The sequence below is a fragment of the Colossoma macropomum genome, unplaced genomic scaffold, assembly GCF_904425465.1.
Source record: "Colossoma macropomum unplaced genomic scaffold, Colossoma_macropomum, whole genome shotgun sequence".
In the NCBI taxonomy this organism is placed as follows: domain Eukaryota; kingdom Metazoa; phylum Chordata; class Actinopteri; order Characiformes; family Serrasalmidae; genus Colossoma; species Colossoma macropomum.
This window is the reverse complement of record NW_023494803.1, coordinates 17,210,894-17,228,355: the sequence shown is the minus strand read 5'-3', so window position 1 is coordinate 17,228,355 and position 17,462 is coordinate 17,210,894. Positions and strand designations below refer to the sequence as shown.

Below are 17,462 nucleotides of genomic sequence, written 5' to 3'. Positions count from 1 at the left end.
CACTTACTGGCCATTTTATTAGATACATTGTATTCACAGTCATTTTCCATTTTATCAGCTCCTCTCAGTATACATAACAGGTGTAGCTTGTAATTCTGCAATTATATACTGTAGTCCATCTGTTTCTCTGCATAATTTCATAGCTTAATTTTACCCCATTTTATCAATGGTCAGTATGCTCACTGGACCTCCACTGTGCAGGTATTTGGTTGGTGAATCTATCTCATGGTAGTACATGGTACATGCTAGTGACATGTTATACATCTGATTGCAGTTATTTGAGATAATTGCAATTATTTAATCTGACCACAATTCTTTTCATTCATTAGATTTCGCGGTCATTGTATCACAACAAGCACAATGTGAGGTGGATACACTTTCAGTAGTTGGCTTTAGCCAAACATTTGTTACGCTTAGTACAGTGTGATGTATCATCTCTGGTTAGCTAGAAAGTGAAGAGTTACATAGACAAGACTGCTAATAAGTCAGTTTAGCTGCTCTATGTTATTAAATGAATAAAACAGACAATTAAATGGCTAATCACAATTATTTACTTAATTAATTTACTAATTTAATTGTTGACAACAACTAATTGCCAGCTAAAATTTCATGATTGTGGCAGGCCTAGCTGGTACGAATAGACCCGGCAATGTTACTGGTGTTCTTAAAAACTGTTTGCATAATAGAAACCCCTACCTTGTTGACCCATCTTGTAAAGTTAGAGACGAAAACTCATCTGCTGCACAGTTTGCTGCACAGTTTGTGTTAGTCATCCTCTAGTCCTTCATCAGTGGTCAGGTTCTGGCCACAGGATGTTGCTGCCTGGTTATTTTTGGATGGTTGGCTATTCTCAGTCCAGCAATGACTCCAGTTGGACAGAGAATACACCACTGTATGTGATCCAGCACACACACACACACACACACACACACACACACAGTAACATGCCTCTATCATGTCAGTGTCAGTTAGAGAATGATCCACCACCCATTGGCCACTGATGAACACAGTAAAAGGGGGCTAACAAATTATGGAGAGACAAAAGTGAACAACAGTCTGTAAGTGTGGAATGGCTCCAGCCAAAGTGGACGGCAAAATGGACAAATGCCTGTATATACAAGGTAGATGTAAAAAATAAAGTGGTCAGTGAATGTACATTCTTTAAGTGGTACTTACCTTATGTCTGTTAAACTTGAAGACTTGTATGTATTCAACACAATAAAAACTGTTTCAAATTTTAAATCATTTGAGACAACAACTTTCTTTAAATGGTTTGAGTTAATTAAACTTAAAAGTTATTTAAAACTAACTACTTTACACAATGATTTATAAATGTATGTGGTAATGAAAACAGATCGGTTTATGTATTATTTACCTGATGTCTCCATATGTAGATGTTTCCAAATCTTAGTTTGGGAGTACCAATGTACTGCCCAATTTTGTGTTTTTAACCTGCTCTGGCATTCTAAGCTAATCAAGGGCTTGTAACTGCACTAATGGATTGAGTTGGGTGTTGGGAACAGAGAAAAAACTAAGATGTGCATTGCAGGGGTATGCTGGGATCAAGATTGGGAACTATTGTTATTCTGCCTTCCCTGTGTGAAAATATAAAAGTCCAGAATGAAGAAAAAAGTGTTAGACTAGCCTTTGTTAAAACTGTGCTTCTGTGAAGATACATAATATAACATTTAAGTGATGGCAACCTCCTGTTGTGCATATTACAGATATTTAAATAATGTGACCAAGTGTAGGACATTATATGTGCAAATACGGGGAATAGAAATTACATCACACTGAACTGTATTGGTTTTAATGTTTACCCACAAGGTGGGGCTATGTAAGCAGTTATACGCTGTTAAATAAAACTTTGAGAAGAAGATCCTGAATAGCAGGAGGTGCATTTAGTCATCATCAAAGAAGAGTTGAGAAGAGTTGTCCCATCTTTGCATTTTAAGATTTCCTCGATGCCATCTGTTGAGGAGAATCAAAATACACCGTGAATTCAAATTGAATGGCCAGAAGAAAATACTGTTATGGGTTTTGGTAAGGATTTGTACAGGGCAAACTGGTCTGAGACCAGCACTTCTACTTGGAATCATGATTTGATATTGTTTGTTTCTAGAGCACCAGGCTGCCCTGCTTCAGCTGAAGAGAGAATGCAAAGAGGAGGTGGAAAAGCTGCATGTAAGTCAGTGTCATCTACTCTTAGATATTGCAGTTCCTTCGAGATGCACTAGATGTCAGCATAGGCAAGTAAAGTCAGGGAAGATGGCATCTGCAAGAATCTGCTGTGTGTTTAGCTGTAAAATAACATCAGTAAATGCCTGAGGTCGCAGAAATGCATTGAAACATAAAATGTACACAACTTTGAAGCTTATATGCACCTAGAGATGAAGGTATATTCAAAACCAAGACAGCTGTAGGTTATTCTGCTACCTTAGTGTATTGTGCTGCATTTGGTACTGAAATGAAACTTTCTGGAGAAGTGCATTTATTTGCATGCTTCCCTTTTATGTTTCTCTTGGGCTAATTCATACAGAGATTTCTTTTACAGCTCAGGTCTTGTCATTTTCACACATTCATGCAGATTTAAATTCTCACTTTTTATTCTATGACAGCTCTTTTGGACAGTATTTTACGTATAAGATGTTCTAGGGCTATCATTTTTCCATTTTTAACATTTTCAGAACATTTACAATACATATTCTATCTAAAGGCTTTTGCTGGTGAAACATATTGTAATTTAGGCTACAGTTTATGTGGCTGGAAAAGACAAAGCTTCCAAAAACTACTTAGAAAAACCAATGTAATTAAAGAATATTTGAGTATTCACATTATTAATGTGTGGAACATGTAATCTATCAAAAGTTTGACAAGTCCCGCGAGACAGGAAGGAAGCCCAGATATCATATGTGGCTTATGGTCTGCACTGAAAGCCTTTCATAGTGTATTAGGCCTGTTGCTCCAAGATTTAGACTGTTTCTGCTCTTTAAGGTCCAGTTATCAGACATTAGAGGATGTGTCTAGGTTACCATTAACAGTTCAGACATGGTGAAGAACGACTGAAACTAGGCCAAGAGATCAGTTTAGTCCTGAATTAATACAGAAAAAGGTCTAATAAAAACTTGTTACAGGAATGGGTGGAACTTGTGCATAAGATCTCTTTATAAGCTTAACGAAATGGACTCTTACACTATGAGGGCCCATATTTGAATCCAGACTTCAGTTCCTCATTATTTGTAACTACATATTTGCGTTCTAGTTTCATAGTAGTTGGCGTGTCATTTGTAGGAGATTTTGACAACAATATTTAGCAATTACAAAACTTAATACAATTAATAATATTGATAACTGCATAATAATCCTGGTGTCAAAGTTGTTCAGATTAAAATATTTAATTTGTTTTAGCCATTAAGGGATAAGAGACAAAAGTGGATCTGTGAAAAAACGCTTTTGATAACTCGTTGTGAGGTGGCAAATGCTAACACGTTGCCACAGGCTGAACATGCTGCCCTCTGACTGTAAACAGCATAGTTGGATATGAGGGCAGAAGTGAGTGAAGAAGCCATAATGGGGTGATGGTTTCCAGATGGAGGTCTACCTCCTGCCAGCTCCTCCTATGAAATAAGATCATGGTCTACAAGCTGGATGCGTCTCGGCCTCTCATCCATTGAAAATGTGTGGTCAAACTGTCTCTGTCCTTCAGGAAACTTTTCCTTGTATATTTATTTCATTTATTTATGTGGCTTCGCTGAAGTATTGGTTTGAACGCCCTACTTGTTCCATGCTGATTTGTCTGCTGATAGAAAAGGTCTAATGTTTATGCAGTTGAGCTGTGACTGGCAAGACTGTGGCATCTAAAGAGACTCTTCAAAAGCAGTTTCACACACTTCTCAGGGGAGAGGATACATTTGGCACAGATTTTTTTTTTTTATCTTTCTGTTCTATAAGGGGTTCACTGATGTAATGATAGTCCTAGATAAGACAGGGCGTTGATTTTAGAGTTGTGTTTCCAGGCACAGATAGGCCTAGATTAGCAAGATTAGTCTGGTCTTGAACTTAATCACACAGTCAATGGCCATTCTTTTTTGAAAATCCCTTTCTATCTATGTGAGACACAGAATCGGTGTTGAATTACAGCAACAATACAGTTTTCTGCTACACATTGTCTTCTAAATAGGTTAGTTAGAAATGGTAAGAGAATTTCAGCCCTTAGTGTGACTGAACTAAGCTTACTTTCTTGATGTAGCCACAAATTCTACTGAGAAGTCATAATTTGCATCCATAAAATTGGCCATCAGTGTTCACATGCATACACTATTATAAACATACAAGCTGTTAACAGCATAATGAGCCTCTTTAAAACATGATTTAAATGTGTGGGCCATTAGGGAGACATCAAATTATGTGGCATACATCATTTATGTTGCATAATTTATTTTAGTCTTGGAAAATCTTGATGTCTTTTGGAGAATGATTCATGTTTTTATATGCAGTAAAGTCATGTAATGTGTTGTTAATTGACTGTGTCTTAGTGTCTTGTTTGTCACACGCACATTCGATTTAAAGCAAAATGGACAGGGGATGTTTAGTGCTGACAAGGAGTGGCAGCGTATGGGAGTAGACAGCGTGCCTTGCTCAGTCCTGTGCAGACCACGTTATAACAAGAAACATGTGGAGGTTTCATTGCAAAATGCTTTTCTTCTCAGTCTCACTTTGGAGTGTGTTTGTAAGCACATCTCCAAATTACATAATGGGAAGTTTGTCAAGATGGTTTCCTTTGCATTTCAGCCAAACCGAAAATATCTTGAGTTTGACTTTTAGGGCTGAAAATGCTCAATTTTAACACAATGTTTGTGCATGTGACAAGCTGATTCCTTTGTGCATTGACTCACTATGTCAAGCCACTACTAGCTGGTTTCATGAATGTGTTAAACGTCTTGACGTTGTCAGTCTACATCAGCGTGGGCCGAAGTTCACCTGTGAGGACTTTTGATTTAGCCCCTAGAAAGTTACCATAACCTCAGCCCTCACCTAGTGAGAGAGCAAACATATTTTTAACGTTTACATAACTTGTTCTTTTCTTTTAAAACTGTTGATGTATGACAAAATATAGTTTCATGCAAAAAAATGCATTTTAAAAACACATTCTACAAAACTTTTTTTTTGTCTTTTTGGCCCCATGTAACCAATATATCTATCATTTTCACATGTGCACAAATCCAGGCCAACTTTGAGCTCCAGGTCTTCCAGTTGCGGGGAGAGCATGCTGTGGCAGTGTCCCGGCTGGAGGGAGTCATTACCGAAATGCAGCGGATGCAACAGAACGGCTCGTTGCAGGAGCGGGGGGACCTGCGGGAGGCCTGCGTGTCCACTGAAGACGACATACCCCCCAAAACCTACCGCACCGTCTGCATCCAGACTGACCGCGAGACCTTTATCAAGACGCCGCCAGAGGGGGACGGACCCAAGTTGACTCCAAGCCCCAGTCTCAGCCTCCCCAAAAAACTCGACCTAGACTCTATTACCATGACCTTGGGTGTGACCCCAGGAGCTCCACCTCCTCCACCTCCTCCTCTGCCAGGCCAGTCACATGGCTCAGCAGCTCTGCCTGCACCACCACCACCACCGCCACCACCACCGCCGCCACTCCCTGGATCCAAAGCACCACCTCTTCCACCCCCTTTGCCTGGACTTGGACCTGCACCGCCTCCACCTCCACCCCTCCCTGGAGCTCCGCTGCCTCCCCCGCCCCCTCCACCTGGCATGCCTGGTGTCCCTCCTCCACCCCCACCCATGCCTGGGTGTGGCCCCCCACCTCCTCCTCTTGCCTTTGGTGGCTTTGGCTTTGGCCAGGCCACAGATAAACCCCCCCGTAAGCCAGCTGTAGAGCCCACCTGTCCAATGAAGCCCCTCTACTGGACTAGGATTCAGATTCATGATAACAAGTAAGCACCCTCTGATTTATACAGGCTACCTTCACTTTACAGGCCTTAGAGCTTTATTAGCCTACATGTTTTATTAGTCCATCTTTCTGTCAAAATGGTTCACGTTTGTGTTCATAAGTGAGCTGTATCTATGACTTCTGCCCCAAAGGACCCACATGCTGACATTTGATCAAGTTAGCCACCACTGATGTGCTGCCAACAGTGGATGATGACAACAGTGATGTATGCATGTAGAGTGAAATGATGAAAAAGAAAAAAAAAACAAAAAAACACCAAAAGCTATCTGAGTGCTCATAGTGAGTGAGTGTGTAAGTTAGTGAACTTTGCATCTAAAAAACATGTGAATCCCAATCCGTTCTTTCTTTGTATGGTTGCATGATTACTGATTAGATTTGTATCTGATCTAGGATATGTATCTGAAAGTCACTCAAATGCAATTTAAAAAGATCGACCAGATGTTTGTGTTTACACAGCTCAAAATCAGATGCCATATTTAGGCATACAATTTGATTTGCGCCACTTTTGCCCTAATATATACGTTCACATTACAAGCCTTATTGCTCAGTTTTGATTTTTTGCTCAGATCGGATCTCACTGAGGTCACGTGACCACGATTTGTGTATGTATCTAGGACCACATATGAAAGAGGTTATGCTCTGATTTGAATAGATCAGATTTGTGATTTCACAGCACTCTGAAAACATCAGTTTTGCGTCACTTCTGCCCGGTAATGTGAACATGCACTACAGCTCAATCAGTCATAAAAACCCACACACACTCACATCACAGTGTGCATGCTGTTCTCCACACCTAGTGCAAGAGGTTATGGGGGAAATGGAGTGCGAGCTGCTTGTTTTAAAGTGCCTGTGGTTTATACAGCTGAAGAGCTTGGAGTGCCAGCCCAGGAGCTTTATGGCCTTGTATTACTGTAAGGGGGATTAGGAAAGGATGTACAGTGGTGCTTCAGAGTCCTCACTCACTCCAGGAACCTTGGGGGTAATTGAGGTTTTCATGTTAGCCATCAGCGCTACAGTAAAAGTGTTAAACCAAACTAAAGCCACAAGGCTGTATGTCTGTGCTGCAAATTTGAGACCCCCTATGCATTTAATGTTTAGCCACACATTTTCTTCTAAATGGATTAAAAGTACAGTCAGTGAGTTCAAAATAACAACAAAAAAATTTTAATCTCTTATACTTCCAGTATCTAGCCTTGTATGGTTGTAACATTATATAGTATAAAGTCATAACAGTGGCCTTCACAAAGTATCCTAGAAAGGGAAAATGCTAAACAATGTGTGAACATTGGCTGGTCTCCACCAACACACTTTCACCTGTTTTATTGCATCTATTTGTTGAAAGGACAGTAGGCTCCATTAGAGCTATTTAAACCACAGGGCTAAATGTCAGGCAGATCAGTGCACATCACATCCATTTGTGTTCTTCTAGGGAGAGCAACACTTTTGCAATGTGAGGCTCCCAAATACTTAAGATTAGACTCACTTGTCCTTAATTGAATCACTGGCAACACAGTTGATTGCTGCGGTATTGTATCCATGACCAACTGCTCGACCCTTTTTGTTTTTCTGAGAAACCTCATTTCTCGCTTGTAAAATCCTTCACTGAATCCAACGCACCCTGCCAGAGTTCTGGTTAATGTCTAGGCTGCTTATTATGTTTGGTGAACTATATTCAGAATATTTTGCTGACGGAGGGCCCAAGATTAGAATAAGACATGACGAAAAGAGTTTTAAGCAATACAAAATAGTGTTTCATGCAGTGAATGCAAGACCTGCAGTGCACAGTCTTTCAAGCACAGAAGTTTATGGACATTTATGGGAACCCACCAGATCCATTTGACAATGCTTCATTCACACTTGATAAAAAGATGATTACCAAAATCCTAAAGGTTTTGCTAAACTGAAGGTAGAAGATTGTTAGATTAATAAATCCCACCACTTTTTATCATTTTTTGATGTGTGTTATCATTTGGAGAAAAGCTGCTGTACCATCTGAGGTTATTTTCCAATTTTAGGAAGAAGGAGTGGAAAAGGAAGGTAGCAAAGGGAGTCACACAAGTCACTGTTAGTCTCCCTCGCTCATGACTAGACAGCCTGTTTGTATTGTCCATGTTACTCAGCAACACCCGAAATCAAATACCTCTCATCCTTAATGACGCAGTAGTTCTGCAGGAGACAGTCGTTCGATTCTGGAAGAACACTCAAGTAGAGATTGCAGAGTTTTGCCAAAGCACCTGGGACAAATTCTGCTTTCTAGAAGACTTTGTCTCTGTAGGCTCACTATCAGTAAAAAATGTCTCATCTCACTTCAGACAGTGCAAATAAAAGTTTTGGCACAGCTGAGGTAAACATTAAGGAAAATAAAAGCATTGTTTACAGCTGAGAGAGAACAGTTTGCCTTGGTATTTCCAGAGGTGCTTTTTCCACTCTATATAATCCTCCCTTGCTCTGTCACTGGCTGTTGCTCTAATGGCATCTGAAATACTGCATGCACCTTAATTGCACACTGGTACAGTTAATGTGTCTCTTTTCCAGTAATAACACGCTGTGGGGTTCTTTGGAAGAGCCAGACATAATTGACACAAAGGAGTTTGAAGATCTTTTCTCCAAAGCCACACTGCAGCCCAAGAAGAAGCCTCTTTCTGACACCTATGAGAAGAAGACCAAAGCTAAGAAGGTATGTACCATTCCTTCATGCTGCCATCCTACCACGACAACACATCTGTGCCAAATTAGTGGGCTAAAATATCCTCTTTCGCCATGTAATAGCGAATCATTCCGAGGACTCACTATATTTGCTTGACCATTTCAAATGACCCGTTGTGCCAGCATGCTTGTGAGTGCCTTGTGGTTTTCGTAGGTTACTGTAGGTTACGTATATTTACACTATTGTCCGTATATTAACACCATTGTCATCTCCTCTATGGACTCGCTATGCGTCGATGGGGGGAGCACCCACTGCTACCACTAGAGGACGTTTGAGGCACACTATAGCTCATGCTTCAGCAACATCACACGTACATTCTACTTTGCATTTGGTTCTTGAGATTGTTTTCTTGGAAGGGTGTCTCTACAGATGGTTGTTGTAAGCATTTCATGAGCTGTGAGTGACATTTTAGAAGTAGAGTGGCTAACATATTGGCTTTATCTATGTAGTTCGTCATGTTATTTGCTGTATTGTTATATACAAACTGTTTCATGAAGAATGTTGAATAAGATTAAGAGTTGCCCTTAATTTCCCATGTGTGTCGATGTGCTCTATGACCTTGGACAAGAGGACTATTCCTTATAACAATTGCAGCTTCCTAGATTTGTACAGTGGTATGTGGATATACAAACACCACATCTAAATTGCATTTTTGTGCGTTTCTCTGTAGAAGCACTTTTTTGCCATATAACCATAATACCACTGACTCATGCCATCACCTGTTTCAAATAGGAAAAAGATAGCTAGAGCCTTAATCTTATTGGCTCAGATATAGATAAGATGCACATCCTCTTTTTTATTCAACTGTTTTTTTAGGATATGCCTGACTACAACTTTTCCCTCAGTGCTAATGATTTATGAATTTATGAATGGGTCGGTTCCACAATTCTAATGTGATACTGCTACAGAACATTTGACATCATGGTATTACTAGCTATAGAAGTGCAGCTTTGACAATAATGGTCCTGTTCGGCAAGTCAGCACTTTATTCTGGCGTCCAGGCAGTTCAAAAGTCAGCCACTGGCCCAAGTGGGCCTGTCTAGCCCTCCTTCAAATCCATACACAGTCCCCCACTGATCAATCAGTTAGGGCACCAAGTCGCCAATGTGTGCATGTCTGGTCACTCTGGCCTCGGAGTTGGCCTCGTCTGATCTGATTTCAAATGGCCACAGGGAAAAGCCTTGCCAGCTGCCTGTTGCCTTGCGTCTCCACAAACTGCAGTCCCAGCACTTCATCACTTCATAATTCTGTTGAGATTTCAGTACACACTAGAAAAGCTAAAAGTATTTCAAATTGTCTGAAATGCAGCATTTATACTACCCTTTTCTTTTATTTCTATAATAATCCTGTAATACCTTTTCTTACATATCTTTCAAATAAAGTTTTAGTACCAGTCAGACAGATAGATCTATCTGAAGTATCACTGCAAGCTGATCCTGAGCTCTGTGGGCTCTTTGTCAACACAACCTCCACTGGTGTGAAACTTCAGTGTTTAATATTCCAGTACTGAACTGTAAAACAACAGTTTCATCATCCAGCGATTCAGTTGAGTCGTTCAGTGATTAAAAGGAATAGAAAAGGGATTTTTTTTGTTTAATGTCTCATTTAGGCAATATATTGTAACAATTATTTAAACATCACTCAGGGTAAGGTCAGCTATTTCATGAAATACCTATAAAAGGAGTATTTTAATAGGATTCATATTTTCAACCCTTAGATTCTTCCAGTGTTTAGAATGGAGTGCAGCCTTAGCCTAATTATAATCTTGATGAGTTTTCATGTACAACCAAACAGCTGTAGATCTGGATGTTTTTGTCATTCCCTGACTACATCTTTACTATGACTGAGCAAAAGACCAGAGTGGGGCAGCAGCCCGAACAGAAGAAAAGAAAAATGTTTATTGGGCTCCGTATATAGATACTGCCAAAATTGTACACTTACGATTCACCGAAAGGTCCAATCTTAACATACCTCACCAGTTATCTTCTATGAACACTATACAGACAGCCTTGACGCCTATTTATGTCCTTGTTATTATGGATCTCATCCATGACAGTCATTTTCAAACAGATCCCTTACAACTTATCTGTTTCATACATAGTATTTTTAGTTTAAGAGCATTAAATAGACAATAATAGATATAAAATGTCTAGTCTACTGTAAACAATTAGGTTAATGTTAAATGCTAGTGAGTTGAGTTGCATGTCTTGGGAGAATCAGCTTGTTTGAGATATAACAACAGCGAGTAAACTAGCAAATTACATTGTCATCTTTTTTATTAAAGGTGCAGTATGTAAGATTTCATGGTATCTAGTGGTGAGGTTGCAGGTTGCAACCAACTGAATGCCCCTCCCTCACCCCTCCCTTTTCAAGCGTATAGTAGAACCTACAGTGGCCGTCATGTTTTTGCTCCTTTGATGACGAGGATTCACCCTCCCTAGGTTTTTCTTGTGCTAAATGTGTATGATTCTCCATTTGTCAAAATTTGGGTTCTCAAACTTCTCACAACACAAAATGTTTCCTATTATTATAATAACTATTATTGCAACTGCCATTTAAATTGTGATTATTTTTTGTAAATTAAGGTTTAGACCTGTTTTTATTTTTGCCAAGAAGAATATTCACTTTTTCTGGCTTGAGGCTTGACCCCAGAATGTAGTGTGCTAGACAGCCAGTAAGTTCCGGTTGTGATGTCACAACACATGGAGATTTGGTTGCCTTTGATTGGTCTAACTTATCTACAAGCAGTTCACTAGCTCTCTGTTATTAAGTTAAATATCCCCTCTTAAAACTCAGGACAATATTGCTGATAATAAAGTATACAATTACAATTTTCAATTAGTGCAACTGCACTCTTAAATTTTGAGACAAAATCAGTTACTCTTAAAGCCCTACTCTAGGCGTCTGTTATTGTGGCTTATTATTATTATTATTATTATTATTAACAGTAATAGGCTTTGTCTTTTTTGTTTTATGTAACAACGAATGTGCATGTGGACTACCAATTAAAAAAAAAACAAAGATCATGAGAAAAGTGGGTACTTCTGCATCTTAAAGCCATGGACAGCACCTTTTCTGGCATTTAAATCTTGATATCCTGATATTCTCCTACAGGTAAATTTTTCATACAACAACACATAGTGAAAAGCAGCTGCAGGCTATAATTTTACAAAATTACAGCTCTTGCGATTTTGTGATTGCAATTTTAGTTGATCTTTCAGCCCTGCTTCCAACTGGTGCTGTAGGGCCACCAAATTCAAGCTGTCATTTCAACGGAAAAACATGAAAGGCACTCTCTAGAGCCAGTGTTTGGTTTGTCCGTTTGGGGCTACTGCAGTAACACTAGAAAAAGGACTTGCTCCCTATGTAGATATGAAGGGCTCGTTCTAAACTAATGAAAACACACCCGTTCATAGTTACAGGTGATTATACACTAATAAAAACATGGTTTTGTGTACTATATTCCAACTCTATATTCCAACTCATCACTCTAAATCTTACATACTGCACCTTTAATTAAAAGTAATATTTTTATGTGGGGCCCGTTAATCTTTTAAGATCTTTTAATCATTGATCTTTTAATTTTTTAAGATCCCATAAAATCCAATTTAGTCTTGGTGACCCAGTGCTTTGCTCATTTTTGTTTGTCCCTACTCTACAAATTTGACCTAGACCACGAGGATCTTGTTAATTAGTTAATGGGCTGAATCTTGAGTGCTAGATGAGACAAATTGCTAAAATGTGCATAGTATGGGGTTGCCAGGACTGGATTGGGAACCCCTGGTTTAGCAGCTTCATTGAGGATAAATGATAAAAAAAAAGAAAGCACGCAAATCTAAATAGCCTAACACCAGTTTGGGATGAAGTGTAGATGCAAAGAGGTTAGAACTCAATCTCAAGCTTTGATTTGACAGTTTTGCCAACATCAGAATGTGTAAAATTTCAAAATTATTTCCTCTCTTTGATTATAATGTAACCCAAAAAAATAAGCACCACAGAGTGTGTCTGGATAGCTTATTTACCCAGTCTGCATATCTATGAGTGTGAGAGAGAGAACGTGAGAACGAAAGTGAGAGAGAGAGAGAGAGAGAGAGAGAGAGAGAAAAATTTGGGCCATGAAAAATTTGATGACACCATTATTAAGTTTCAACATTGTGTCCGGTAAAAGTGAGAAGACAGATGGTTATTGGCACGGGCGTCTTGGCAAAGCGGCGCAATTTCCAGAAGGTCAGCTAAACAAAAGTAACATGTTTACATCTCCATCTTTTATCTGCGCCTGTTTACACTCCAAGGTACGAACGCTTTTCCTGAATCATCCTTCTGAGAAGTCATGCTCACTGGCCGAGGCCAGGAAAGAAAGGGGTTTTGGGCAGTTGCGTGGAGAAATTCAGGAGGAGGGGTAGCAGGCCCAGCCTGTCAGCCAGACGTGGACTTCTGTCAATTTTTCCTATTCTGGCCCTCCTTACAGTGCAGTATAGGAGAAACTGACAAGCCAATAGCAGTAGCTCTGGCCCTCCGATAGTGGTCAGGTGAGTCTGGATGTAATCGATGAGCAGCTCAACTGGCCAGCAGAGAGTGATGACAGTGCAGGCGTATGGGTGTGCTTGTGCGTGCCTCCTCTCAAAGTGTTGCCAGATTGGGCCTGTCGCCTTGGGGTGCGCGGCTGTTTTGGGAGAGGTGAGGAAATGGTTGGAGTCTGTAGGTGTTTGGGGAAAGTATGTGTTTTGATCTGCACTGGCATTATGGAGATGAGGTTTGTGTGTGTGCGCTTTATTGAATCTTCGCGTGCAAGTACTACTGCGCATCTGTTTATGTCTCCCACTATCTACACAACACATTACCTTGAAATATAATCATTAAAAACATCAAAATTCTTTTTTTTCAAAGATTATCTTTAAAATGTGTCAAACTATTTAGCATCTCATGGTTGAAACATCCTTTTTCATAATTCATCTGTTATAGATTATGAAAAACTCTCATAACATTCACTCAGTCCTGTTACCTGAACACATTAACCCCTCTGAAATATCAAGTCATGGAATGTTCAGTAGGATGTTTCATGAACTAAGTTTTATAATGATATTGTATACCCTGTTACCCAAATAATACATTGAAAAGTAAATTATTCATTCATTTATTTAAACTAAAAATGTAATTAAATCATCAGAATGTCCTTAAATGCATGTTTTCTTAGATTCGATGTTGAGTTATGTAAAAAAAAAAATGAAAGCATAATTCTATGAATTACACAGGGCAAATGTCACCCTAATTGTGGAATCACCCACATACATATTAGTTTTATAGTAGTTTTTAAATAATTCATAGTATTTTCTGAAAAATGAACTATAAATAAATAACTTAATAATAAGCCCTGGGTCTAAGGGGTTATTATTGAAATCACCCTTAAAGTGTTTAAAACAGAGCTAGTCATCTCATCTCTGTACACAATTACATAAGGTAGTGGTGCAGGGGGGCTAATTTGTATCATATGTCCTGATCCACACTATGTGTGTTCTTGAGGCCTTCTGCCTCGCTTCTGATTATCATATGAAAGAAGAGGAGATGACACGAAGCAAGTGGAGACTCTGTCATCTCAGTCAGACTAGTGGACTAAAACCTAATTGCAGGCATGTGGCTCCGCTTGGGTCTGGGGCACTGCTTGAAAGGGAAAAAATAAGTGCTGGTGCTATAATGCTAATGTTGCAGTTGCCCCTTTTTCAAGCATTTGTACTGTTCATCAACAGTAACTTACATTAATTATATACTTACATTAACGGTATTAAGGGCAGCTATAGCACTAACTGATGTCACACTTGTGGTGGTGGTCCCTTTGCTGAGGTTATGTCTCACAGGTAAGATGCTTATTGCAGGTATCTTGCAGTCTTCTCATTTTGAAGCAGTGTTATGTGTTCTGACTCTGACATTGTTCTCTTATTGCCTTTTTGTGACCAGGCTAAGATTGTAAGATAATATTACTGAAGTGTTTTTTATGTACTAGGCTAGCCACTAACAGGAAAAAAAGAAAAAGAGAAGTATATGAGAAATTAACTTTAGAATACAAGTTGATTTGGATAATATGTGCCCTGGGTAATGAAGTAATATGAATAGATATATTGTCCAAAAGTATCCAGATAAGCCTTCTAATCAATGATTCAGCTACTTTAAGAATCACTCATTGCTGACAGAGGCTCTCAGTTGCATGCACACACTGCATAGTCTATACATCTACATATAAAGCTTTTTAGTATCATCTAACATCTAGTATAAAGCTTTTCCAGAAATGTAGAGGCTGTTCCTGCAGCAAAGGGGGTCAATTTTTTTTCTACATTGGATGAGCAGTTTTTTGGACATTTGGGGTCTTTTTCCATAGACAGGGTTTAAGCCTTTTCTTTCAGTGAAAAATCTCCATTCAGAATGTGGTGTAGTCTACCCGTCCACTTCAAGCACTAGTCCGGGGGATGTCCACAGCTGTCATTTAAGGCAGAAGGCCCATGCAGTTTCCTTCAGCATTGTGGTGTGTCTCAGCATTGTTAAAAATGATGAGATACACTACACATCGTAAAAAAAAAATACATCCCACTCTGCCGCTTTCTTTGTCTCTACCTGCAGCACAGGCCTGTAATATGTGGCCTAATGCATAAAGATCATACGGCGATTTCAGTCGCCAGATGAATCACATTTAATACGCAGTTTGTACAGCGGTAATACTGCTCAAACAAACTGACATTTTAATTGGTCCTGACTCAGAAGTTCTGGAATGACTTGCAGGCCCCGGCACCTTGTGTTTACCAAGCGGCTATTTTAGGACGTGGTTTGACGTCTAAGAGTGGGTTCAGGATATGTTAGCCTGGGTAGACCTGGGTCACGGTGCTCTCCGTCATAAATTCCTGAGTCATATTTTTTGCTTTGGCAGTGTTGTGTATTTCTATGAAGAATCTAGACCTCAAGATTTCCCAAAATGTGTTGTGCAATAGTCACAGTATTAAAAATACAGACACAAATAAGTTGAGCTATTTTGTCAGCTTGAGTTGACCCAAGTAAAAACTTACTTTTGTACTTTGTATTGCATACTTGCGAGTGTATTATTTGGATTAAAGATCACAAGGTGAATATGAAGGAAAAGTAACAAATACCAGCTTTGATTTCTAGGTAATTTGTGTGTTTTATCATTTTGAACCTATAGTGCATCTGTACCCAGACTTCTCTTGAAGGAAAGCAAAGAAAAAAGAATTAAACTAGAATTTTTACCGGCACACAATAACCGTTGAGCCTGTAACCATGTAATGACATTATGTTTATCTTCCTTTCATGCTTTGCCAAGCCTTTGCTGCAGCCATTTGCAAAGGTTTCTGAATTGAGTCTTCTATTCATTAAATTAAGTGTATGCTTGATTGGCCTTCTCCTCTCATAATGTACTTGCTTGCTTTGTGTTGTTGTAAAGTGAAACACTTTGTAATACATCTAAATTAGTGGTATTTTACACAAAATAGACAGACATTGTCAATATCATCATCATTTTTAACTTTATTTTACTTGTTTCTTTTGCAGTCAGTTACCTGCAAACATCAGATTATTCCAGCACTGTTGAAGATGTTGCTGTTTTAACTGGCAATATGTTTGTGAAGGTTTTCAGTAATCCAGGTCACTGAATCATGTAGTGGCTGTAAGTTAAGGCAATTGGCCTTGTAATGTAATGTTGAGGATGCTTGGCTATTATAAAGCTATTGGAGTTTTTAATAACCTCTGGTTATTTTTTGATACTGACTGCAATTGCTTTCCTGATCATTGCTGACTTCTAGGAGCACAGTAGACTTCATTCCATCCATGTATCTGCTTTTTTTCTCTGAATATGTCAGCTTTTGTTGGCTATTAGACAGGCATATTGCTTCAGAGCATCACTGTGTAACTTAGTCATAAACTCCAGAGAAAGCACTCTCTTAAAAATTTTTATTCTCCCGTAACCATTCCAGTATTCCGGTACTGAACCATGAAAAGTGTTTAATATTTAATGATTTAATCATTCATGAATCCAGTGATTTAAAGGAAAAGAAAAACAAATTTGCTAAATAAATGACCTGCATTAAATGTAGGACTAAGGTTGGAAAAAAGCTCCGCAAACATCCTATCAGTCTGAAACTGTAAGGGAAACCAAAAACTGTGATTTAATACATTCCTAAAGGTCACAAGCAGATTTTCTAATTGGATCCATCCACATTTTCTAATTGGATGGATTCCATCCATCCATGATCCATCCATCTGTCCTTTTATATTTAAACAGCGGTAGCATGCCACAGTCCTGTGTTGCCACCGATGCATTAGCTCTGTTAGGCACCAGTGCTAATTGGTGGCCCCAGTCAGCCGTCGTACGCTGCAGAAGTTTTAAGGCTGGTTAGCTTTAACGCTGCAGTTCATTAGAGGTGTTAAGAGAGGCTCTCCCTCTCTTGTAGTGTCTGTGGGAGGGGAGGCCAGGGGAGATCCCCAGTGACATTAATAATGAATGCAGAAGCAGCATGCCCACTTTGCCGGCTGTAATGCAATACTCACTTCTAAAGAGCCCTCGCACCGGTTCCCACTGAACACCTCGGTAGCTCAGCGCCTGCAAGGGCGCTCAATGGCTACCTAATGAAGAAGTCCGAGACATTAACTTTTAGAGCTGGGCTTTAACTTGCCAAAAACTGTTTTGCCCTTTATGGGGATATTTAGTCATATGTAATTGTGACCATGTGTAGGTGCAAATAAAAATCCTGTGAATTTATAGTTTGTTATAAAATCTGTTAGCCTGCTCGTCCA

General features: G+C 39.3%; 1 protein-coding gene across 1 annotated transcript in view; it reads left to right on the top strand.

The window, feature by feature from the left end:
* The window catches only part of LOC118823783 (formin-1), a 110,438-nt gene that overhangs the window by 45,193 nt on the left and 47,783 nt on the right, over positions 1 to 17,462 (top strand). The window contains exons 5-7 of the mRNA XM_036593597.1: positions 2,123 to 2,184; positions 5,227 to 5,948; positions 8,501 to 8,642. Of these exons, the coding sequence (XP_036449490.1) occupies positions 2,123 to 2,184; positions 5,227 to 5,948; positions 8,501 to 8,642 (926 nt within the window). The remainder of the gene's footprint in view (positions 1 to 2,122; positions 2,185 to 5,226; positions 5,949 to 8,500; positions 8,643 to 17,462) is intronic.